The 26,808-nt window shown below is 33.8% G+C and overlaps 1 protein-coding gene across 3 annotated transcripts in view; it reads left to right on the top strand.

Moving 5' to 3' along the window:
• The window catches only part of tbck (TBC1 domain containing kinase), a 173,733-nt gene that overhangs the window by 107,861 nt on the left and 39,064 nt on the right, over nucleotides 1-26,808 (top strand). For all 3 annotated transcript variants that reach the window (XM_073949181.1, XM_005160101.5, NM_001080637.2), the window contains 8 exons: nucleotides 57-155; nucleotides 1,982-2,044; nucleotides 2,307-2,433; nucleotides 5,911-5,961; nucleotides 6,055-6,138; nucleotides 6,610-6,695; nucleotides 16,004-16,040; nucleotides 17,622-17,783. In XM_073949181.1, the coding sequence (XP_073805282.1) occupies nucleotides 57-155; nucleotides 1,982-2,044; nucleotides 2,307-2,433; nucleotides 5,911-5,961; nucleotides 6,055-6,138; nucleotides 6,610-6,695; nucleotides 16,004-16,040; nucleotides 17,622-17,783 (709 nt within the window). The remainder of the gene's footprint in view (nucleotides 1-56; nucleotides 156-1,981; nucleotides 2,045-2,306; nucleotides 2,434-5,910; nucleotides 5,962-6,054; nucleotides 6,139-6,609; nucleotides 6,696-16,003; nucleotides 16,041-17,621; nucleotides 17,784-26,808) is intronic.

Below are 26,808 nucleotides of genomic sequence, written 5' to 3'. Positions count from 1 at the left end.
GTGTAATATTGGTATCTTGTAATAGCGCCACAAAAGTTTGCATGCTTTTTTTAAAGGCATACCCTTACAAGAAGAACCAGATCTGGAAGGAGGCGAGGGTTGACATTCCTCCTCTTCTGAGGGGTCTGGCCTGGGCGGCTTTACTCGGAGTTGAGGTACGCACACAATCACTGCGTTTACACCATGGAATATAGTGCAATTTTCCCAGATGTTTTATGACCGCTTTTTAATAGGCAGCTGATTTTCGTTTGCATCAGATGATGATGCTGATCCATTTTTCTGTCTAAAAAGCAGCCCTGGCATTTTCAGCTCATTAATAGACTATTGATTCCTGTGTTTGCATGTTGTGTGCAATCAATCAAATGCTGACACGAAGTCAATGTGCATTTTGCTTTTAAGCAAACACCTTTTCTTTGCCTTTTAGGTTTATGCTAGCTCTATTTCCATTTTAAAATGCACAACTTTTAATTTTTTACCCCAAATGAAGTAAACATTACTTTTTTTTAAACACAACTTAAACCTATTTGAATATTGTTTGTAACGAATACTATTTTAATTTGTGTTTATTTATTAACTGTCTACGTAGCTTGTGTAGCTCTTTATAATTTCATGTTTTTTCTTGTTCTTTTCTGAAAGTAAGTAATATTTAATGGCTTTGCAAAGCAAATTATGGCAGTTTAACAGTTTATTACCAGTACCATTACAATTTGTGTTTTTTTTTGTATTTGTACAGTGAATATAGGCTAAAATTTTAACTATAATTTGATAGTTACATTTTCACTTTGGCGACGCAGAGGCGCAGTAGGTAGTGCTGTCGCCTCACAGCAAGAAGGTCGCTGGTTTGAGCCTCGGCAGGGTCAGTTGGCATTTCTGTGTGGACTTTGCATGTTCTCCCTGCGTGCATGTGGGTTTCCTCCGGTTGCTCCGGTTTCCCCTTACTCCGAAGACATGCGGTACAGGTGAATTGGGTAGGCTAAATTATCCGTAGTGTATGAGTGTGTGTGAGAGTGTATGGATGTTTCACAGAGATGGGTTGCGGCTGGAAGGGCATCCACTGCATAAAACATATGCTGCATAAGTTGGCGGTTCATTCCGCTGTGGCGACCTCTGATTAATAAAGGGACTTAGCCAAAAAGGATAGGAATGAATTTTCACTTCTGGCGACACATTTACAGCACTGACATACATTAAAGAATTAAACAAAGAATAGACTTTGGTCTATTGGTGCACACAATTGCACGCAAAGTTTCTGTATTTATAACCACCTCAGAGGATATTGGGGGTCGCGAGTCACTAGCATTGTTATTTTGGGGGTCGTGGGCTGAAAAGTTTGGGAACCCCTGCTGTAGGGGAGTGAATCATGCATAACATGTAATGGTAACACTTTAATTTGATGGTCCATATGAGTATTAGTAGACTGTCTGTTGATACTGCTGTTAAACAGACGTAAATAACTTTGTAAGTACATGTCAACTTACACTAACCCAACCTTAACAGTCTACTTGTAATCTAATGAGAATTAGTTGGCTTGTAGATGCAATGTTACTTAAATTCAACAAACTGACCAAAATAAAGTCAAAATAAAAGATCAAAATAAAGCATGACCAATGTCATAACCAAACTACAAGCTTAGATAAATGCACTAATGCAAATATAAAAGTGAAATAAACTATGCGTTCATTATGATTTGGTACAGGTAAGTGTAAAAATTGCACTGCAAAGTCAGCTCAAAATGGCAAATCTTTGAGATGTGGCTATTGCATATGCACACATTGCAATATGGATGCCGAAATTATATATTTTGCCGCCTTTCCTTATACCTTAACCCACGCTTAACCCACCCATACCACCAAACCAATCTCTAACCTTACCTGTATCCCTCCTTAGTAGCACCATAAATGTTGTGTATTCAAACATGAACACAATAAGTAGTTAAAGCCACTTGATACAACTTAATTTCAACTTTAATATGCACCCACAGGGCGACATCCAATCAAAATACGACTCCATCGATAAGGACACGCCCATCCCCACTGACAGACAGGTGAGAAGTGAACTGTGAATCTCTTCTAGGTGCTTATTTAATAGTCCTCTGATTGAGTTGATGTGAAACTCTGAATCTTTCATGAGCCTGTTGAATAATTCAGTTTGTTTGTCTTGGGCTTGTTAAGATTTGACTGTCCTCTGCCGAATATTTCAAAAAGCTCTGAAGCAAACGTGTCGCTCCTTCTGATCCGAGTTCACTCAGGGCTGCTGGTTGAGTTTTTAATGGTTAATTCAGCCTATGTTATGGTGTTTTCACACAGATTGAAGTGGATATTCCTCGCTGTCACCAATATGATGAGCTGCTGTCGTCGCCGCAGGGCCATGTCAAGTTTCGGCGGGTGCTGAAGGCTTGGGTTGTGTCTCATCCCGATCTGGTTTACTGGCAAGGTGATGGAGTGGTCGTGTTTTTTTTGCTAGCTTTTTTCTCTTCCTGCCACTAGATGGCATCAAAGACTCACAGTGCTTTACTGATTAAACAGGGGAATAAAGAATTGCAGATGAACCAGTATACACAACACAAATTAATTACATTTTACTCATACTAATTAAGCATACTAATCATGTAAATTAATATTTATTTTCAGCAGTCGAGATTTCTTTAGGATTATTTTGTATTAAAGTCAAGAAATCACCAAAAATTTTTAGATCACAGATGCCCAAATTAAGCATCTAAAATTACTACTAAATGACTCTTTAGTAATTTAGTGTAACGTTTTGTTTTGTTTTGTAGATGAATCTGATTTTTGTGTGTGTAAATACTGTCACTCGACAGATATAGGACAATGCACTAGTATTAGATCACAAAGAAATGTCAGTTTCTCCAGGTATTTGGACAGCAAGTCAGCTTTAGTGAGTTTCCAATACCCAAACCTGTTAACCAGTATTCAACTGAATAACAGTCTACTATCAATATAGGTGTTGACGGTGGAAGGAAGCCAGATAAGAGCAGAAGCAGGAGACAAAGTGATGATAATTAAAGAGCAGGGTTTATTGAATAATCGTAGTTGCATATGTTTCAGTGCACGCTCATACTTTGTCTGAACAGCACAAACATAACAAATGTTATTATGCATCAGACCACAAGACTCTGAATTAGAGGCATACCCTCATATCATTGGAGAGGAACATTTCATGAAACACCATTAAAATGAGACTAAACAATGGAAAAAGCACTAAAAGCAAAGTAAGTAATAAGAAATATATAAGATAAAGAAATCAAGTTAGTACATGATTAATATAATAAATGATAAACATAAAGGAATTAAAAATATGAATCTAATTTTAACTAAGATTTATAATTGATTATATAACCATGACTGAAATTATCAATGTAAAACAAATAATAGGAAAACAAAATATAATAAAATATAAAAGTGATTCAATTTTAAGTACACACAGGTTATAACAAATCACAGATTCTGCACTTGGCATGGGCCGGTAAAGTATTCTGACGGTATGATAACCTTAAACAAAAATATCACAATTTTAGAGTATCGTGATTACTGCTCTAAAATATATATATTTTTAAATGTCTGGATAAAAAAAAAACACTTTTCCCCCATTGAACACAATATATTTTATCTTAAGAAACATTTTAAATATTTTAGGGCAGTAAACATGTCAGGCTAAATAATGAAAATAATTATGATTTAAAGCAATGTTATGTAGTTATTTTTAAATATTAGGAAACAAATTAAGAAATTATTCATGGAATACATTTATATTTAATGTATTACAATTTGGTATTTGTACCTTCAGCCCACAGCCTTCAGTCTGTTTACTTTTATTTACTTTCTTGAATAAATAAATATGTACATCTTATTTTAACTATATAAAAATAATAAATAAATAAATTCATAAATAAATAAATATGTACATAAATAAGTTTATAAATAAATAAATACATACGTACATAAATAAATAAATAAATGCGTACATAAATAAGGAAATAAACATGTACATAAGAAAACAAATCTGTACATACTACATAGATAAATAAACATGTACATAAATAAGTAAATATGTACATAGGTAAATAATTACGTACATAAATAAATATGTACATAAATAAATATGTACATAAATAAATAAATAAATACGTACATAAATAAATATGTGCATAAATAAATAATAAATAGTCATTCAAATGAATGAAAGTCATTCATTTTCCTTCGGCTTAGTCCCTTATTTATTATGGATCGCCACAGCAGAACGAACAGCAGAATTATTCCAGCATATGTTTTACGCAGCGGATACCTGTCCAGTAACCCAGTACTGGAAAACACCCTTACACACTCACATACACACACACACACACACACTCATACACTTCGGTCAATTTAGTCCATCCAATTCACTTATACCACATGTCTTTGGACTGTGGGGGAAACCGGAGCACTCGAAGAAAACCCACGTCAACACGGGAAGATCATGCAAACTCCTCACAGAAATACTAACTGACCCCAGTTTTTATCTAAAAAGTGATTTCTTTAAGAAATGTTTTTGATGGTGCTGATTATTATTAAGCTAAATCACCCCCCACCCTCAATTATAATTAATATTGCAAGCCATTGTCTGTGCTGCTTCTAATTATATTCTCATTATTATAATTACAGCCAATTATTCTGATAAACACAAATCAAAGGAATGTGCCATAACCAAATTAATGGCAATAATTTCAGCTATATTACCGTTTAAGTAGCATTTTTTTAAATGCCAAAAATAGTTTTATTTTCATTATGCTATTTATACTAATTGCATAATAAACCTCGCACCCATCCCGTCCAATCAGATAGACCTCATTGTAATGGTATGTCATTGTTCTCAGTGGTGATTCTATTACATTATCATAACTATAATTGTAGTCAATTATGCTGATTTACCTGTGATGTTAGTATTCTATCTATCTGTCTGTCTGTCTGTCTGTCTGTCTGTCTGTCTGTCCGTTTGTCCGTCCGTCCGTCCATCTATCCATCCATCTATCCATTCATCTGTCTGTATTTCTAAAATTCTATCCATCCATCCATCCATCCATCCATCCATCCATCCATCCATCCATCCATCCATCCATCCATCCATCCATCCATCCATCCATCCATCCATCCATCCATCCATCCATCCATCCATCCATCATGTACATAAATAAATAGATAAATAAATAAATATGTACATGAATAAATACATTAAAATGTATTTAAATAAATACATAAATAAATAAATAGATAAGTACATAAATAACTAAATAAATAAATATGTACATAAATAAATAAATAAACAAATATGTCCATAAATAAATATGTACATAAATAAATTAACAAATAAGTAAATATGTACATAAATAAATAAATATGTATATAAATAAATTATTTAATAAATACATATGCACATAAATAAATACATAAATTAATAAATACATACACAACTAAATAAATAAATAGGTACATAACTAACTAAATAAATACATACATAAATAAATAAATTAATTAATTAATTAATTAAGACGTACATAAATAATTGAATAAATAAATAAGTACAAAAATAAACACATGTATAAATAAATATGTAAATAAATAAATAAATAAAAATAAATAAATATGTGTATACATAAATAAATACGTCTATAAAAAATACGTCTATAAATAAAAAAAATATTTACATACATACATAAATAAATAAATAAATAAATAAATAAAAAGAAAAGACAACCTAATGCTCAGTTTGTATATTCATTTATTATTATTTTATTTTTTTTCATTTTTAGTATGCATTATCACCTGGGCAATGTGTGAATATCTTGACAGGTTTAATGAGATTTCCCTTGTGTGCGTGTGTTGATGATTCTCTTATTTGATGTTTTTGCTTCAGGCTTGGATTCACTTTGTGCACCTTTCCTTTATTTAAATTTCAACAATGAAGGTAAGACTTCTGGCCCCCAAAAAAGCCACACATTCTTCCTGATATTATTGCCTCAAGCTGAACTGACTCAGTCTTATTGTATTTTCCTCTCAGCTCTTGCGTACGCATGCATGTCGGCCTTCATCCCCAAATATCTGTACAATTTCTTCCTGAAGGACAACTCGCATGTAATACAAGGTAAGGTTATCTTTCCATCTCGCCATGAAGAATATAACAAACAGCACTGGATTGAGAGTATGCAGTTTTAAGTGCTGGCAAAAATAAAATACAAAACAAAGTGGATTAAACATAAAGCAATTAAGTTGACCTGAAATAAACCCTCAAGATTTGTGTTGTTTCAGTTCATTGTAATTGAGTAGTTTGAACATCGACAAACATATATATTTTTTTGAGTGCATGTTAAATTGTGTTGCAGCTGTTTTTTTAAAACTCCCCCAAAAAAGTTAGTCATAAACACTTACAGGATTTCTGTAGCTTGACATTTGGTTCATGTTTGTTGTTGAGTTCTGCTAGCTCAGCTGTCGGCACTCCAGCAGCAGGAGTGCTTTGTTTTTTTGCTTTCTGACTGAGCTTTGAGCAAAGTGTTTGTCCCGCCGTGGGAATAACGTGGCCAAAGTCTACAAATGCTCTTATTTTTCCCTCCTGCAGAATATCTGACCGTCTTCTCTCAGATGATTGCGTTTCACGACCCCGAGCTCAGCAACCACCTCAACGAGATTGGATTCATACCTGATGTAAGTCCTGCCTGGAGATAAATATTTCAAAAACACATAATCAAAATCAGATCAGAACTGAGCCGTGTTCTGTGAAATCAGTAAATCAACTATACAGTAGGAAAAGAAACGCTTGATAATGTTTGTTTGATAATATTATATAATAATGATCATGTTATTGTTTATATTTATTGTTGGTATAATGGTATTAACTATATTCTGTACAAATATATTACTATAAAGAAGTTCATTCATTTGCCTTCGGCTTAGTCCCTTTACTTATCAGGGTTCACCACAGTGGAATGAACCGCCAACTATTCCACCATATGTTTTACAAAACCCACTACTGGGAAACATCCATACACTCTCACATGCACACCAATTTAGTTTATTCAATTCTTTTATATCGCATATCTTTGGACTTGTGGAAGAAACCGGAGCACCCGGAGGAATTCCACGCCAACATGGGGAGAACATGCAAACTCCACACAGAAATGCCAACTTCTTGCTGTGGGGTGCTAAACAATGAGCCATTGTTAGGAAGTTCCTTATTAAGAATTTATTAAGAAGTTATTTATTATGGAACTATTGCTAATTGAATTAAATTTTATTTTGACAGATTTTAAACAAACTTTGCAAAAAAAAATTCAAGTATCCCATACATTTTGAAATAAAACGGAGGATAAAAAACAAAATAAACCCCTGGGCTTGTTTTCATTGTGGTCCTCCCTGGTAAAAAAAAGTATGGCTGTAAAGTACAGTTAATGCATAAAACACATTTAAGTGTCCACATTTAAAAAAGCAACACAATTAATAACAATACAATAAATAAAATAGAAAAAAAAAATATATATATATATATATATATATGTCATCATCATCCACTAGTGGTGTAAACGATCACAAATCTCACTCTTCGGGTCACATTATGTTTTTTTTTATTTTTTTTTTATCTCGGATTGGACCATTTTTCAGATCAGCCAAAAAGAGGAGGAGACAATGGTAATTTGCTTTCCATTTATTATTTTCATAATATGTTCATTTATATTTTTAAAATAATTCCACTGTCCAAAGGCAAAGTGCAGTAACTACTGGTTTTGTTTTAATTGAGCTAAGATAAGGCCTAAAATGGGGTGGACAAATGTTTTCTCTTGTAACAGAACAATTTTGTTATGTTTTAAAGCAACAATAAATTTGACTGGATGTGCAAAAAGTTTAAAATAAATAAAATAATCTTTAAAGGTGTTTATAGTATAATTTCATATAATATAATATAATATAATATAATATAATATAATATAATATAATATAATATAATATAATATGTGAAATAATATAATGTGACAATACAATGCAATTTTATAATTAATAATAATATTAATAATAATAATAACACCAATAATATTAATGATAATTATAATAATAAGAAGAAGGTCGCTGGTTCGAGCCTCGGCTCAGTTGGTGTTTCTGTGTGGAGTTTGCATGTTCTCCCTGCGTTCGTGTGGGTTTCCTCCGGGTTCTCTGGTTTCCCCCACAGTCCAAAGACATGCGGTACAGGTGAATTGGGTAGGCTAAATTGTCTGTAGTGTATGAGTCTGTGTTTGAATGTGTGTGTGGATGTTTCCCAGAGATGGGTTGCGGCTGGAAGGGCATCCGCTGCATGAAAAACTTGCTGGATGAATTGGCAGTTCATTCCGCTGTGGCGACCCCGGAATAAAAAAAGAGACTAAGATGACAAGAAAATGAATGAATGAATGAATGATAATAAAAATGTAGTTATTATTAATGGAAATATAATTGTACATATTCTGTACAACAATAATTGTAGTGTGAAGTGATACTGGACAACGGAGTGAGGATCCAAAAGCAGGGTTTATTTGGAGAATGATCAGGCAGGTAACAGTCAATACAGGAGCAAACAGATGTACACAGGCAATCCAGAGTCCATGATTGGATCTTGTAGTCCATAATGGTGGGTTTTGTAGTCCTTTAGTGATCTGCAACCGCTAGATCGCTGATAATCATAACAATAATAAACTATTGTTCGATTTTGTTATTTCTATTCATTTAAAAGTAATGCAACATAATAATTATAATATTAATTATAAACTTAATAATTAACAATTAATATAGATACATTTTAATTACACTCAAGTACGTCTATCATGATTATATTTCAATTTTATAATAATTATTTACAAATTATATTTATTAGAGATATTTAAAAATGAATAATTAACGTTGGTCTACTTTCAATGTAGTTTGTTTACCCCCAATTATTTTAGGCAACCTTGATATATATATTCCTCCATACATACAGTATACAGCGTATCAGTATTCACACTGTATTCACTCTGTATAAGATACTTGAATTTTTAAGATGTAACGCTTATGAATATGTATTTAATTGACAGCAGATCCTCCCTAGAGTAATTGAAGAGATGTTTGCATTCTCATCCTGTCACACATCAGATCCGTTGACATGACACACACACACACACACACACACACACACACACACACACACACACACACACACACACACACACACTGTTGACCCTGAGATTTGAGCATTGGCCAAGTTTTTAGCAAACACACACACCAAGCTCCCTCTTTATTTTTTAAAATGCCGGCTTGATGTCTTTCTACACTGACGGATAGATAGGTGACCTCCACACTGAAATCCTGCGATTGAGGATCCAAATAAAAGATGAGTTGAAAGAATCAAGACAGAATTGCTCTTTGATGCCTGGGGAGTGAACCGTTCTGTTCGGCCTCTCGACAGCTGCTGTTGTGGATGCGAAAAGAAGCAAGAAGCAAAGGGAAAACTCACGAGAGGATGAAACCACTGCTGAGCTAGAGTCTCTGAGAAGACCATTATATTCGCTTAACCCTGCCACGATTCCCAATGCATTTGATCTGGAAGCGTTTTTCATGTCAGCACAATCCCAATGTCACCTTGGCCGTGTTCAGAGCCATTCATTTTTTTTTATCTGCAACAAAAGTGGGCCTTGTTAACAATCGCAGCAGGGACTAGCTGCGAAAAAAGCGCTTAGACTAGCCTCAAAGCTGTTAACAACAGTTGAAGTCAGACTTATTAGCCCCCCTGTATATTGTTTTCCCCAATTTCTGTTTATCAAAAACTTATTTTCAACACTTTTCTAAACACACAGTGCATCTGGAAAGTATTGATAAAGCTCCACTTTTTCCACATTTTTTATGTTACAGGCTTATTCCAGAATGGATTAAATTCATTTATTTACTCAAAATTTTACACACAATACCCTATAATGACAATGTGGGAAACGAGTTTTTAAAATTGCTGCAAATTCATTACAAATAAAAACCTGAAAAATCACTATGTAAACAAACTTTTAAATCACGATTAATCATTTAACAGCACTAGTTTATAGTCATATGTGCCATCATTGGTTTGAACTTAGCTTTATTCTAGATTCTTTATGTCTGTTACTTGTTGTTTTAACTGATTTTGACATGTAGACATACAGTTGAAGTCAGAATTATTAGCCCCCCTGAATTTTTAGGCCGCTTGTTTATTTTTTCCCCAAATTCTGTTTAACAGAGAGAAGAAAATTTCAACACATTTCTAAACATAATAGTTTTAATAACTCATCTCTAATAACTGATTTATTTTCTCTTTGCCATGATGACAGTAAATAATATTTGACTAGATATTTTTCTAGACTCTTCTATTCACCTTATTCTCTGCCGACGAGCGGGCGCTACCATTTGAATCTTTTTGGCTTGAGACTTCCGGTCTCATTCACTTCCATTCATTTTTAGACAATGAAAACTGCTTGTTTCGCTGTTTGGTGTTGCAAACTGATATTTCCTCATTATATTATTCTACTTGGTCTATATAGTCATGCAGACATTTGTTTGTGGAGCAAGTAGTTTGACCGTTTTTTGCCGTTTATTATTCCTAGTCATTTTCTCCCGTAGGCAACAGAATCGGAAGTTCTAAGACAATCGTGAAAACAGGCGCACTTCCGCATTTTAGAATAAAGTCAATACAGCTTAAAGTGACAATTAAAGACTTAACTAGGTTAATTAGGTTAACTAGGCAGGTTAGGGTAATTAGGCAAGTTATTGTATAACAGTGATTTGTACTGTAGGATATCGAGAAAAAATATAGCTTTAAGGGGCTAATAATTTTGTCCCTAAAATGGTGTTTAAAAAGTTCAAAACTGCTTTTATTCTAGCCGAAATAAAGCAAATAAGACTTTCTTCAGAAGAAAAAATATTATCAGACATGATTTGAAAATTTCTTTGCTCTGTTAAACATCATTTGGGAAATATTTAAAAAAGAAGAAAAGAATTGGAAGGGGGCTAATAATTCTGACTTTAACTGTATATACATGAATTACTTCTTTATAATATAACAAAGGAAGGTAAACTTAATCATTCATACATTCCTTCATTTTACTTCGGCTTAATCACATATTCATCAAGGGTCACCACAGCAGATTGATCCGCCAACTATTCCAGCACGTTTTACAAAGTAAATGCCCTTCCAGCTGCAACTCAGCACTGGAAAACAACCATACACGCTCATTCACACAAACACATACACTCTGGCCAATTTAGTTCATCCAATTCACCTACTGCAGGGGTGTCAAACTTATTTTAGCTCAGGGGCCACATAGAGGAAAACCGATTCCCAAGTGGGTCTGAGCGGTAAAATAATGGTGTAAATATCTTAAAAACAACTACTTCAGATTGTTTTCTTTGCTTTAATATGATAAACATAAAACATAAAGCTGGAGCCTGAGAAAAACATGATCTCATGTCAAACCTGATTTAGTGGTTTATTCATTTGTATCTCATTTATACAATTTAGTAGGCTACGATTCGCTTATCCACCAATGACGGTTGGGTTTAGGGGTGTGGTTGGGTGCTAAAATCACACATTTTTGTATGACAAAACTTTTACGAATTAGCCATTGAGCCAGGGTTGTCCAAACTCGGTTCTGGAGGGCCGGTGTCCTGCATAGTTTAGCTCCAACTTCTTTCAACACACCTCCCTGGAAGTTTCTATCTTTTCTAGTTAACCTAATTAACCTAGTTAAGCCTTTAAATGTCACTAAATACTTGTGTCTTGAAAAATATTTAGTCAAATATTATTTACGGTCATCATGGCAAAGATGAAATAAACCAGTTATTAGAATTGAGTCCTTAAAACTCAAGCTTATGTTTAGAAATGTGTTGACCAAATCTTTTCTCTGATAAACAAATATTGGGGAAAAAATAAACAGGGGGCTAATCATTCAGGGAGGCTAATAATTCTGACTTCAACTGTACCTATCCGCTTGTTAAGTGTGACGTCACGTGACTCATGAAATGGTAATAATAAACGTTTACAAAGCGATTAAATGCTTTCGAAAATCACGATCGAAGTATATATGTCCATGCCTAATATCCGATGGCCAGAAAGTGATCAATTTTTTTTATAAATTGTTAAATTTTTGGTATTTGTTATGCAGCAAGCCCAGAGATTGTTGTGTACATTACGATTTTATATAAAATTAACTTTAATGTGTGATAGGAATAAAACGTGATCATAAACGAATGTTTTCTTCACTCAAATGAATGGCGGCTTGGACCCAGAAACAGTATACATACGTCACCAACACGTCACCACTTAACAAGCGGATAAAGAGCTTGATTAGCTGGTTCAGGTGTGTTTAATTGGGGTTGGTACTAAATTATGCAGGACACCGGCCCTCCAGGACTGAGTTTGGACACCCTTCACTAAACTGACAAAACGTAAAAAATCTGAAAAGGCTGTCAAATTGTCACACTGATTCAGGCTTCTGGATCGAATGAAATGAACAGTTTGCAGTTGCTATTGGATATTGTATCCAGTGGACACAATGGGAACAGTAGTTTCTTTTATTGAAAAATCGCTGCTCATTTTTATACTTTACAGAATCATCTCGCGGGCCGGATTAAAGTCATTTGCTGGCCTGATGCGGTGCCCATACGTTTGACACCCCTGACCTACTGTATAGCGAATGTGTTTGGACTGTGTGGGAACATGCTAACTCCTTACAGAAATGCCAACTAGTTCAGCCGGGACTCGAACCAGCGACCTTCTTGCTGTGAGGAAACAGTGCTAACCACTGAGCATCCATGCCACCCAACTTAATCATTACTTTGTAAAAAAAAAAAGTGTTCATTATTGTTTTTGTTTTTTTTAAACGCATAACATTTTAAAAGTTTTTATTTCCTTATTATTTTTGGGGAATACTGATGGTCGTTTTTCACTTTAGCAGGGATAATATTTGATCTTGACTTGACTTATTTTGTTATTATCAAGCTGTCTAGGAGGCACGAAAACGTCTTGGCTGATGTGAGTCCAGGATTTGGCTCGGCTCAGTGAGGTCTGCATGAGCACTATTATATTTGGCAGAATAGGGCCTTAAATTCACAGCAAAGTGACCTAGTTTTGTGTCCTGCTTCATCTTGGCATTCAGATTATGTTGAATAGGCCTGTTTTTTGCCAAAACTAACAGCTTTTCATAAGGCTTTGCTTTTAAAGCAATTGAATTTCCCATTAAAAGTTGCAATTGTAATTTTGGGTGATGTTTGTCATGATGTATTTGAGGAATTAAATATTTTCATTTAGCAAGGAAGCATCAAACTGTTAAAAAGTAACATTTAAGGTGATGTATGTAAGTATTTGACTCTTCTAAAGCATAAAACTACCATAATATGTTTGCTGATATTTAGGAAATATGCTAAGTGAACATTCTTGTTTGTCTGAAAAGCAAAGCTGAAGTCAGATATTCTGCTTTGAAAATTTGAGTTACTTGCCTGAATGTCTGTCTTTGTTTGGGTCCCTTTAACCTGCCCAGTGCCAGTTTAGCCAATTATATTTCAGCACCCCAGGTTTCCTTGTTGGAAAACTGCGTATTTCATTCATTTAGTCATGAAGACTCTCAAAGTATGGGTCCATGACTTAAATGGGATCTTTGGTAGACAGTAACAGACTCCGAAATGAGACACAGATTCAGAGTTCCACATGAGGTTATTAATTAGCAAATATTATAAATATTACAAATGTAAACATTAGGGGCTCTATTTTGGCGCATGGTCTTACAGGGTTGAGCTTATTCTATTAATGAGTTATAGGCGTGTTTTAAGAATAAATCAATCAGAGTCTCATCTCCCATTCCCTTTAAGAGATAGTTGCGTCATGCCATGGTGCATTTGCTATTTACATGGCGACTTTGTGGAAAAACTGAACGCTTCACTAGAGAGAAAACAGTTAAACAGAGCATCTGCAACGCGAGAATGAGAGATGAGCCTTCTCATTATCTACTTTCACTTTCACTCTCGTGGATAGGGAAACTTCTTGTACGCACAGACATCAATTAGCCTATAAATAAATAATTTTGTTTGTTAAGCGCAAAGATTTGTTTCAAAACTATCTCTAAATTCAGTTCTAATTTCCAGCAAATGAATAAATGAACAATAATAACAAAGTGTGGTTAAAAAAAAGAATTATAACCAAATACACATGCTGTGCCCCATATGGTCTAAAACCTGACAGGTGGGCAAATCTAAGCTTGTTTTTAATAAAACAAATATAAATATGCATATAATAAATTACACTGCTAATAATAATAACATTATACAAAAGCAAATTGTTATGAATAAGCTCAAAAAGCCTACTGAGATGAAGAAGGCATGAAAGTCTGGTTTTTAAATTTATGTAGGCTAGAAAATAATATGCTTTGTAATATTTTAATCCTTTATATTTATATCCTATATATCCCTAATATTTTAATTCTTTTTCATATGTAAAGATATTTGCATATCGCTCTACATCTTGTGTGTATTAAGCAGTGTGTAAGCGAGCCACAGAACTAACGCGCTCTGCGCTGGACAATAGACCGGCTTTGTTCTGGTCTAATGAACAGACTATTATAGGATCTCTGGGAAACATCCACACACACACTCATACACTACAGACAATTTAACCTACCCAATTCACCTGTACCGCATGTCTTTGGACTGTGGGGGAAACTGGAGCACCCGGAAGAAACCCACACAAATGCAGGGCGAACATGCAAACACCACAAAGAAACGCCAACTGAGCCGAGGCTCGAACCAGCGACCTTCTTGCTGTGAGGTGACAGCACTACCTACTGCATCACCCTAATATAATGACACTAATACTTAAACGGTAAGGCGTTTTACTATGACCAAAACAACATTTCAGATGGTTAACAATGTGCTCATTCTGCTGGTTTGTCCATTCGCACATATTTTATATCATCACATGATCTCTTACAACAAAATCACATGACCTTTTTTAATGCACATGCTGGAATTTGTTTGGTAAAAGTGTTTCCATCGCAGTTTATGCGCATCTTTTCTTATCGAATAAAACGTTTATCCTACTCAGTATTGCGCATACGTTTTTTTTTTTTTTGGTGCATTTTTAAAATGTATGCGCATCTTGGCATTTTCATCAACCAGATTTTTATGTGAAAATCCAAAATGTGCATAAAATAGGTGGCTAGAAACGTAGCTATTAATGCTGAAATATCCAAAACAGCTATTTTAAATTCTGATATTATTTTTAACTAAGGCAGTTTGCTGTGGTTGCAAAATATCACTGAAAACATAAGCGGGCGGACAAACAAGACTTCAAATCCTCCATCCAATGAAAATTCAGTTTGAGTTCCCAAACAAAATAAATAATATAGCTTATCATACAAAAAATTTATAAATAAAACTCGTAGTAGCAGACTTCTAGACCACTAGAGTTTGTATGCTTTATTATATAAATATGATCCTGTCAACGAAGCTTCTTCTCGTCCACTATTTAGTAGAAGTACTACTATTTACTCTTTTTTTTAAATTAAATTCATGTCTTGTGTGAATAAGATCTGACTACGATGGTTTTTTGAAACGCAGCCCTGAGCAGGAGAGACCCAAGCCTGTCCTCTCATTTCAGCCCAAAAAAAGCCCTCAGAGGCCAAACCACCAATCAAGCGGCCAAAATGGATTATACATCCCAGCCGAGCAGAACCATGTGGGGAAAGAGGAGTGTTGGAACAGGTGCTGCAGGGAGACGTTCATTACACTCCCACACACGTCCTCTCGGCTCACAAACACACACGCCTGAATCACAAGTACACTTCCCTCTGATGAATTGAACAATCGCTGAGCTGCTTTATTGGGAATTATGAAAGAGCCCGTGCTGTTTATTCATGTATTAATCACATTGTTGCTCATGTGGAAATGGCTTTTTTTTGTGCACGACAGTGAACTTTCTTTGTCTCTTTTTCTTTCAGCTCTACGCAATCCCATGGTTTCTTACAATGTTCACACGTAAGTAATAAGTCGTGCTGACTAGATTTCTGGATGATGTTGAGGATAATAATACCTTCCTTTTTCCTTCTATGCTATTTTTATTATTGCTCTTTGTTTGTTGTTTTAGTATTATTAATATTTTTTAATCATAATAATATTAAATGTCTTTCAGAATTAAACTAACTAATAATGTAATATATGTATTGCAATTTACACTGTTTAGACATTGACATTTCCAAAGCTGATAAGCCTTTATTTACTAATTCTGCATTGTTTCATAAAGCATATTTACATATTTATTATGTATAATTTTAAATGTTCTGATTGTGTTCTTTTAATGTTGATAGATGCATAATAATAAACAATTAGCACAGATTTTTATAATAATACATAATAATAAATTAATAACAGCTAGTAAGTGCTAAAAAATCATCAAAACTACTGTAATGGTGCAGTGTTTTGGTACACATAATAATAATAATAATAATAATAATAATAATAATAAAATTAAGGAATATTAATATTTATTTTAGTATTAATAATTTTGCTCATAATACTGAATTGATTATTCCAAAATGGTTAATAAATGTTGATTGCATAGGTTTATTGTGATAAAACATTCCTTGGGTCACGCCGAGAACATTGATACCAAACATGCCATATTTGGACAAACCTCCTGTCCGCCATATTGACTTTTTTCAAAAAACTTTTTTTGTGAACTCGTCCTTGACCGCAATTTTCACTAAATTAGACTCTGATCATCTTCAGACCATGCTGACCAAGATTTATGTAAATCATATCGAATAGCGAAATAGTTATCGTTTACGGCATCAACAAATATGCTAGCAGGTTGTCAAAGTTCATCTGAGGCTGCGACTCAAGCAATGCTGCAATGCTTCAACATACTGGATTGACAATGAACTTAAGGTGTGTCATTGGCAACTTACAGTAACCCCAATACATAAATTTGGCCACCTAGTGGTCACGAGTTATAAACCATCTTGGTTTTCTAACCATCAATAATGAATTAAAAATGTGCTAATAACTTTAGACTGCATATGTTTATTGTGGTGAAGTTCATCTCAACTTAATTCTTGGGTCATGCCGAGAACACTGATACCAGATATAGCATATTTGGCTAAACTTTCTGTCCGCCATTTTGATTTTATTCAAAAATATAATTTGCAAACTCCTTTTCGACCATTTACCGAAATATTACCAAATTTGACTCGAATCATCGTCAGACCATGTTGACCAATTGGTGCAAAAATTCTGTCAATAGACGAAACGTTTTTTGTTTACGACATCGACAAATGTGCTCATTCTGGCTCTGAACTGCTTGGCCCCGTAATTGTTGCTTGCAGCTATATTTATAATAATATTAACAATAATAATAATTTTAATTATTTTTATTATTATTATTATTATTATTATCCTAAATAATGTAATTAAAGTCATCTTTAACTGCCTGTAAACATGGATGTTTCCAATTCCAGTTTCCAGTTTGGATGCAGATCGTCTGTTTATGTGCAGCTGTTGCAGTGCAAAGCCTCACACTGCATCCGCAGGAAGTCATTTCTTGTCTCATTTCCTTGGCAGACGTGTTTCCCCTGCACAAGATCTTCCACCTGTGGGACACTCTGCTCTTGGGAAACTCCTCGTTCCCCTTCTGCATTGGTGTAGCCATCTTACAGCAGCTGAGAGACCGTCTGCTGGCCAACGGCTTCAACGAGTGCATACTGCTCTTCTCTGACCTCCCTGGTAAGTGTCGCAAACATGTATTTCCACACATTTTCTTCTCCATATGCTGTTTTTTTTATTTCCCTGGCAAGTCTGAAGGTTTCTAGTTGCTGAAAAAGCATATCTGACCCAACAAATTATTGCTATGGAGTTTAGTTAACCCTCATTCACGAGAGCCAAGCTGTTGAGAAATCAATATGTAAGCGGAAGAGATTGGAAATTTTTATTTTTGCAGTTTAATTTGCACGAATTTGCATCACAAATGAATATTTCTGCATTCAGATTTTATAATAAATACATTTTTAATTGTTACCCATATTATATTTGCTCCCATTTGACCTCCTTTACAAGATGTAAGATAAGTCACATAGATAAGATGAGTAAGAAACTGCGGTTAAAAGATGTGTGGGACTATTTGTTGATCATTTCAGAAAGGCTTGAATAAAATCCACAAAATACAAGTACATCAAATAATTTTACTTAGTATTTTTGACTCATAAACTGGATGTCTGCTTCATTCCAGTCGGTTTCTGTCACTGACTGTTGTTTATCTGATAGTAATGCAGTAGGGCTGGGCGATATGGCCAAAAAAATCATATCCCGGTATTTTTAGGAGGAATGAAAATATACAATATACAGTTTAAGTCAGAAATAATAGCCCCCTTTTAATTTTTATTTTCTTTTTTAAATATTTCCCAAATTATTTTTTTCACAGCAATGAAATTTTCACAGTATGTCTGATGATATTTTTTCTTCTGGAGAAAGTCTTATTTGTTTTATTTCGGCTAGAATAAAAGCAGTTATTAATTTTTTTAAAAACATTTTTGGGACAAAATCATTAGCCCCTTTAAGCTAATTTTTTTTTTCCGATAATCTACAGAACAAACCATCATTATACAATAACTTGACTAATTACCCTAACCTGCCTAGTTTACCTTATTAACCTAGTTAAACCTTTTAATGTCACTTTAAGCTGTATAGAAGTGTCTTGAAAAATATCTAGTCAAATATTATTTACTGTCATCATGGAAAAGATAAAATAAATCAGTTATTAGAAATGAGTTATTAAAACTATTATGCTAGAAATGTGCTGAAACAATCTTCCCAGAACAGATCAGAAATTGGGGAAAAAAAATAAACAGGGGCGCTAATAATTCAGGGGGGCTAATAATTCTGACTTCAACTGTATATCCGGTATTTTCCCATACATGGTTACTTGAGAGTTAAAACCTTTAATAAAAAAAATTTAAACAGCTATTGAGCATAATATAATTCAAACACAGGGGTTTTTCTCCCTGTTTACAAACAAACAGCTGCACAAAAAATAACAGCTGCACAAAATCTTTGATAAATGAACACAGTACAGGGTTTTCTCCTGCTTAAAACTGTTTCACAACATTTCAAATCATAAACAAAATCTTTGATAAATACAGTACAGATTTGTTTCCTGCTTAACTCTATACACAGTATTACTGTCCTGTTGTGCAAATAACAAAGTAAGCAGAACCATAGAAAACATAGCTACATTGTCAGAGCAAATAATTTACACACTTACAGTAAATAGTAACACAACAAGAAGTATTGAAGGATAGAAAGGACCAACATTAAATGTAAAGATGAAACGCACAGTATTTTATGTCACAATTACAGTGTTGTTACAAGTAATCCTGTATGGCACAGTTGTGTGATCTATAAACAACAATTAAACCAGCTGTGTATGTTTTTTAGTTACACATTTACATGTATTGTGCACAATTATCAAACAGTGCACATATATCTAAAGAGAAGTCTTTCACTACATGTAAAAAAAACACTTTGTTTTGTTTTGACTAAACTTGTTTTTACTAAATATTAAATAGGGAGATAGACTAGAGATATGAGAAATAACTAAATTTTTCAGAATGCTGTGATGAAATGCTGGTTAAGCATATAAATGTAAACAGTATAACGTAAATGTAAAGAAGAGACCGACGTGTAATAAATCCTGAACTTATAATCAGTTAAAATGAGGTGGTTTCACTTTCGAAATGCGGTATATTCCTCTCATTTTGAAGTTTTTTAATTCTTTTGAACACATTCAGGTGCTGCTTGTCAATTTGACATGGCTTCTATGTTCGTTCTGGCTGTCAATTGCGGATGAAATGGTCGGTAAAAGGTTTCTGGTAGACCGCTGTTACAGCTGCAGGTGCTATGTGACGCGCGTGCACGCGAGGTAGAGTCAGAACTGTCAGGGAGTCAGATTCTGCATGTTCCTCCATGTCACGTCAGCGATGGGTCGTTCTTGAGCGGTTCGTTTATTTTGAACAAATCTTTTGTATGACTCATGGAGTGAATCATTCAATGATAGCTTACCGGCTACAGTCGAGTAATCTGTTTCACACAGAATGTGCTTGTGTGGCCTCAAACCATATTGATATGAACGATATTGTATAATACCGTGTCTCGTTGGAGAATCATATCAATATATTCCCAGAAGTTAGTTTACCATCCAGCCCAGCCCAATAATACAGGTAATAAAGTGTGAATAATGGTTTGGGAACTCCAGCTCATTTGCATTTAAAGGCACAGCCTACAAAACAACTTTGATCTGAGTCCAAAATGGGCATTTTCTACATTGTATAATAAATAATCTGATGGGGGGCGTCATGGTGGCGCAGAGAGTAGCACCATCGCCCCACAACAAGAAGATCGCTGGTTCAAGCCCCGGCTGGGTCAGTTGGCATTTCTGTGTAGAGTTTGCATGTTCTCCCCATGTTCCGGGTGCTCCGGTTTCCCCCACAAGTCCAATGACATGCGGTACAGGTGAAGTGGGTAAGATAAAATTGTCTATAGTGTATGTTTGTGAATGAGTATATATGGATGTTTCCCAGTGATGGGTTGCAGCTGGAAGGGCATCCACTGCATAAAACATATGCTGGATAAGTTGGGGGTTTCTTCTGCTGTTGAGACCCCTAATTAATAAAAGGACTAAGCCGAAAAGAAAATGAATGAATGAATGAATAATTGAATGAATAACTAAATAAAGGTAAATAAATAAATACTTAAAGATTTTTTTTTTTGCACAAAATGATGATTAAATAACATAAAGTTATGTTCATTTGTTAATAGAATAAAATAATAAAAAATTCACAGGATGTCTAGTAATTTTGTATGTTGAAAATGTAAATAGTTTAATAAAAAAAATTGAGCTGAACAAAAAAAAAAAAAAAAATCCTGGAAATGCATTTTTGCATAGTGGAATGTCTGCTATTATTCCAACCATGGCGACAGCAAATTGATGCTCACTCCTGTGGTTGTGCACACCTCTGTCAAACAATGCGCTTTATTCCCTTAAGCCTTTGGACGCCTCGTAAGCCTCAGTTGAGACTTGTTTGCGATGAGTTCAGGATAAGTTTGTGGTTTTTTGCGTGTGGTGTTCTGGCCTGATGGGTTTCGGGACGCCTCTGCTCTTCCTCTGGCATCTGTTCTCCGTGAATCCCTGAGGTCGCTGTCAACACAGAGCCCGCGCGGTGTGGCTGAAGTGATGGACGATGATTGAGGCTAATGTGAGGGAATTAGCTGAGAGCATTGAGCGCTGCAGGAGTGCTGATGGTGTGTACACTCAAGCACACAATGCTGGGATTACCTCCCAAAATAATGTGGAAAATATGCTGCTGCTGCTGCTACGGTGGTTGAAAGCAGAATTCCTCAAACTTGTTGCTGTGCTTCTCGGGTCAAAACACTAGGATGTTATGGTTGTGAGGTGTGTGTTTCTGTGTGTGCATGTTTAAACAAGATTTATAGGAAAAAGACAGGAAAGCAGGATTTTTAAATGTCTTATTCATATTTAATTGGCTATAGATATGCATGCGGCTCAAATTGCTTTTCCCTTCCTGTTCGTTTTTTACATTAAATAAATAAGACGTGCTGTAGGGAAAAAAAATTCAGATAGCTGATGCATTTTTTCAAGTGATTGATAATTAATTTCACAATAAATACTACAACATCAGCCAAAAAAAAATATATATAGCATTTTTAAGAGTACCTGGTCTCATTTTTAAATAAAAAAAACACTCATATTGGCTCTCTCAGCTATGTTAAGTTCAGTTTTGTACATCAAAAGCACTGTGCAATCAAGACATGCTGTAGAAAAAAAAATTAGACAGCTAATATATATATATATATATATATATATATATATATATATATATATATATATATATATATATATATATATATATATATATATATATATATATATATATTATGAGTATGATATTTAATTTCACAGTAAATACAACAGCAAAATTATAATACATTTTTCATTTTGATGACCGAAGGTAGATAGCTAATGCATATTTTTGAGTCAATGATAATTAATTTTACAGTAAATACAACAACAAAATAATAATAATGTTTTTCAAGTATCTGGTCTCATTTTTAAATAGGAAAAAACACTCATATTGGCTCTCTCGGCTATGTCGTGTCCAGTTTTGAACATTAAATAAACATTTTTGAAGACTGAAAGCAGATAGCTGATGTGTATTTCTAAGTGAATGATAATTATTCCACAATAAATACAACAACATTAACCAAAAATAGTTATAAAACTAGCATTTTAGAGCGTCTGGTCTCATTTTTAAATAGAAAAAAACACTCATTGGCTCTCTCAGCTTTGTCGAGTCCAGTTTTGTACATAAACATTGTTGCAGACTAAAAGCAGATAGCTGATGCATATTTTAAAGTGAATGATAAATATTCCACAATAAATGCAACAACATAAACCAAAAACAATTATAAAACTAGCATTTTAGAGTATCTGGTCTCATTTTTAAATAGAAAAAATACTCATATTGGCTCTCTCAGCTTTGTAGAGTCTAGTTTTTTTACATGACATGAACAGTGTACAATCAAGACGTTCTGTAAAAAAAAGTCAGATAGCTGATACATACTTTTTTATAAGAATGATAATTATTTTACAGTAAATACAACAACAAAATAGTAATGCTATTTTTAGAGTAGCTGTTCTCATTTGTAAATAGAAAAAACACTCATATTGTTGTCGAGTCCAGTTTTGTACATGAAATAAACATTGTGTAAGACTGAAAGCAGATAGCTGATGCATATTTTTATGAGAATGATAATTAATTTTACATCAACATCAACAACAAAGAAAGCATTAACCCTTATGTGCTGTTCGGAATGTTTTCATCCACTCTGGGGTGATTTTTTGTTTCAATTTGGTCATAACTTTTTCTGTTTCAGCTAGCAGAATGACTTTTGGTGACAAATCTTATTTTGACATATATTTTGAAAAATGCTTCGAATTTGTAAAAAAAAAAGGCAACGATACACTCAAATTTGCTACTCTCTTAATAATAATAATAATAATAATAATAATAATAATAATAATAATAATTCCTTACATTTATATAGCGCTTTTCTGGGCGCTCAAAGTGCTTTACACATTAGGGGAAATCTCCTCATCCACCACCAGTGTGCAGTATATAGACGTGACGGCAGCCATATTGCAGCCTTTTGTTATGTTAGGGATGAAAACATTGACTTAAATAAACTGCTGTAAAAATGCATTAGATAAATTTTTTTTTTCAAGTTTTTGGCAAAAATCTGTTAATTAGCCTCAGTCCTGATCAAAAGTACTACTGTAATTTGTTTAGAAAAGTACAGGGTTTTAACCCTTTAATTGCCAAACTCATAAATTATGTCACTGATTTATTGTATTTAAAATATTTTTTTTTTTTTTTTTTACCTGTTTTAAATGACTTGGGCATGTGAATTATTATTAATAAAATTGCTTTTGATGCGTTGTTAGTTTATGTGGAACATAAGATTTTAATTTATTCTCCCTAATTTACTATTATTGGCTGTTTTGCACCAATGACTTCCATTTCAACCACATTTTTTTTTATTACAAAACCATGGCACATCAAATAATCATGCATTGTTAATAGTTAATGATTTTTCCTGTTTGGAAGAACGAAAATTTGTATTTTTATTAAATTTGTAATTTTTTACTGTTGATCCTCAGTTGGCACCTTAATCGTTTAAATAGGCCAGTGCAAAAAAATAGAATTAAATAAAAAGCTTAGTTTTCTGGATTTTATATGAAGTATAACAGCAAATTAAAGTGTGTGTCTGTGAGTATGTGAGAGTGACCTTTGTGCACTTACCTTGATGTGTCTGAGAAAATCAAAATATGCAGCTCAGCTCTCAGAACTATATGGAGTAAACAAAAACAAAGACTTTGTATTTATGCAGGGTTGCTTTTGATATTGAGAAGAACAGACTACAAAAACAAGGTAAGTGAAATAGCAAGAGATACCAAAAGTTAAAATCCTGTAAATGTTAAAAACATTGGTAACACTTTATTTTGATGGTCCATTTGAGTATTTGTAGACTGCCTGCTTAATATCTGTTGATACTGCTCCTTCAACAGACATTTAACTGATTATATGAAACTTTGTAAGTATATGTCAACTTACACTAACCCGAACCTAACAGTCTACTTATAATCTAATGAGAATTATTTGGCATGTAGATGCAATGTAATTTAATTAAACAAACGGACCATCAAAATAAAGTGTGACCAAAGCATTATGTAGTTTTGATCAGGACTGAGGTTGATTAAAATATTTATTTAAAAAAAAAAAAATGTAAAAAAAAAATAAAAAAAAAAAAAAAAAAAATATATATATATATATATATATATATATATATATATATATATATATATATATATATATATATATGGTGCATTTTTACAGCAGTTTAGTCCAGTGGATGTTTTTATCCCCAACATAAAAAAGGCAGGACATTTAAACAGTGCTCAAGGGTTAATTATATTTTTACCATATTTATTATTGTTTTCAGAGTATCTGGTCTTATTCACAAACAGAATAAAAAACTCTCATATTAGCACTTTCAACTAAATTCTGAAGATCAAATTTGCATTTTTTTATTGTTGAATGTTATGAATATTAACATTGACTGAAATTCCACCTAGCTGTGACAAACTCATCATAATCCCTGATTTATTAGCTTAGAAAGTGCATAATCAGATGAGTTGTCTTGGGAAATTTAACCTCAAGATTGTGTCGAGTCTAGTGTTGGCATCGAAAGACCTGTGATTTTTGCAGGATACTTAATTCTGTCAGGTGCTCAAATGTTTTAGAAACGAGGCAAAACATTTTAAAAAGCAAAAGCAAAATTCTAACCAAATCAACTTTACCATCAGCAAAAAAAAAAAAAAAAAGCATCGCACCAGTAATCGCAGAGAGATGTGCCATAGACACAGCAGCCCGCGAGACACACCATTACTCCGTCCTGTCAGGAGACAAAGATCCAGCTGGAAGCCAAGCACAAATCACATTTTGACAAAAAGAGGATCTGACTACAAGTAGCTAATAAGCATCTGTCACTGACGAGACTGGAAATAGCTTCAGAAATGTTACAGGACGTTCCTCCATCAGTTACTGGTTGACAGCGGATAAACCATGGGCTGAGTTTGATCACTTCCTGCAGCCAGATAAACTAGTAGTGCTGTTTTGCAGCTTTCAGACTGTGCCAAAACCTGTTAGTCAGTGTTACATCATGGTAATCTACTGGTCTCTAGAAACAGTCTGACATTCAGCGTCATGCTGTTGAGCCTTGAAATATTTCCTTATATTCCTTAAATATCTTGAGGATATTTCCTTATGAATTATGAGAAATATGGATAACGCTTTAAAACAATGGCCTTTGTTACTATTAATACTATTTTTACTTGTTACTATTAATACTACAATTTGTTACTAATTAATACTACTATTACTATTGTTTAATCTTCTTTAATTATATCTTTGTAATATTTGGGGTTTATTACCTCAAATATTTTTTAAGGCGCTAATTTTAAGGTTACTAATCATTTTAAATAAATCTGTTTTTTTCTGTAAACAAATCAGTAAGTTCAAGTATATCTTTTTTAAAATGTCTGTACAGTAATCGAAAATTTGTACTTAATGAATATATAAAAATGTCAACACATCTTCAATTTTTTCATATTCGTTTTAGTTGTTTTGCTTTAGTATATATCAAAATATAATGGTTTAAAATACAACTCCCACTGTTTTAAAATAAATAATGATCATACTGAATATGATTCCAATAGTTTACTTTAGAAGATAAGAACAGTTATACAAGCGGAGCATTTCTATAAAGTGTTTTAATTATTTTTTACTGGTTGAACAAGTGTTTTCCAGCTATTTTAGTCTGTACTAATTAGCATTGTCCTGATACTAAATTTCGATACATATCGGTACAAACTTTTAATGAAGCATCCATTTCCCGTTAACATTTGAGCGCGTTCCTAAACAGCGCTGGTTTGATATTGTGTTCACATGCTCAACAGAAATGACTGTGATTGGCCGTGAAGGTCATCAGTTTACTGAACACAATGCTGTTTACTGAGTGTAACCACAGGTACAAGAACACTGGAGCATTTTAAAGCCACGAATGTCAGTAGATTCATCAGCAGATCGATCGTATGTCAGCTTATAAACAGACCAGCTGATCTTTACGGCTTCTAAATGCTCAGATGTCCCTGTATCTGTAGTATAGTACAGTATTCTGTATTTATAGTATTATCATAGTATTCTGTGATCATTTTTGGAGTCCATCTCTGTGCCAGTGTTCATTATCAGGTCAGTACATTTTAATGTTTGGTTTTGTATTCGACAGCGCAGACACAAGGTCAACATTAAACAGAATGAGTCGGTGGTACTGTGCATGTCACTCTCTTATTCACTGCAGAAAAAGAAACGCATAATACAATGACATGTTTGAAAGACCATAGTTTTGTCATCTGCCTTGACTGTACCATGGTACTCTCGCAGTACTTTTACAAAGCTCAGCTAGTTTCCTAGGTTGGATTTTATGCATGAGAGAAAAACCTAGAGAATTATTTACAAACATGTCATATTATTTTTCTCCAGGGAAGTGAGAAAATGTTGCATATGCAGAGCATCTGTATTCACAAAACAGGGAATTTGTTTCAAAGCAGCGTTTTTGT

Source organism: Danio rerio, chromosome 1 (assembly GCF_049306965.1).
Source record: "Danio rerio strain Tuebingen ecotype United States chromosome 1, GRCz12tu, whole genome shotgun sequence".
Taxonomy (NCBI): Eukaryota; Metazoa; Chordata; class Actinopteri; order Cypriniformes; family Danionidae; genus Danio; species Danio rerio.
This window is presented reverse-complemented; position numbering and strand designations above follow the sequence as displayed.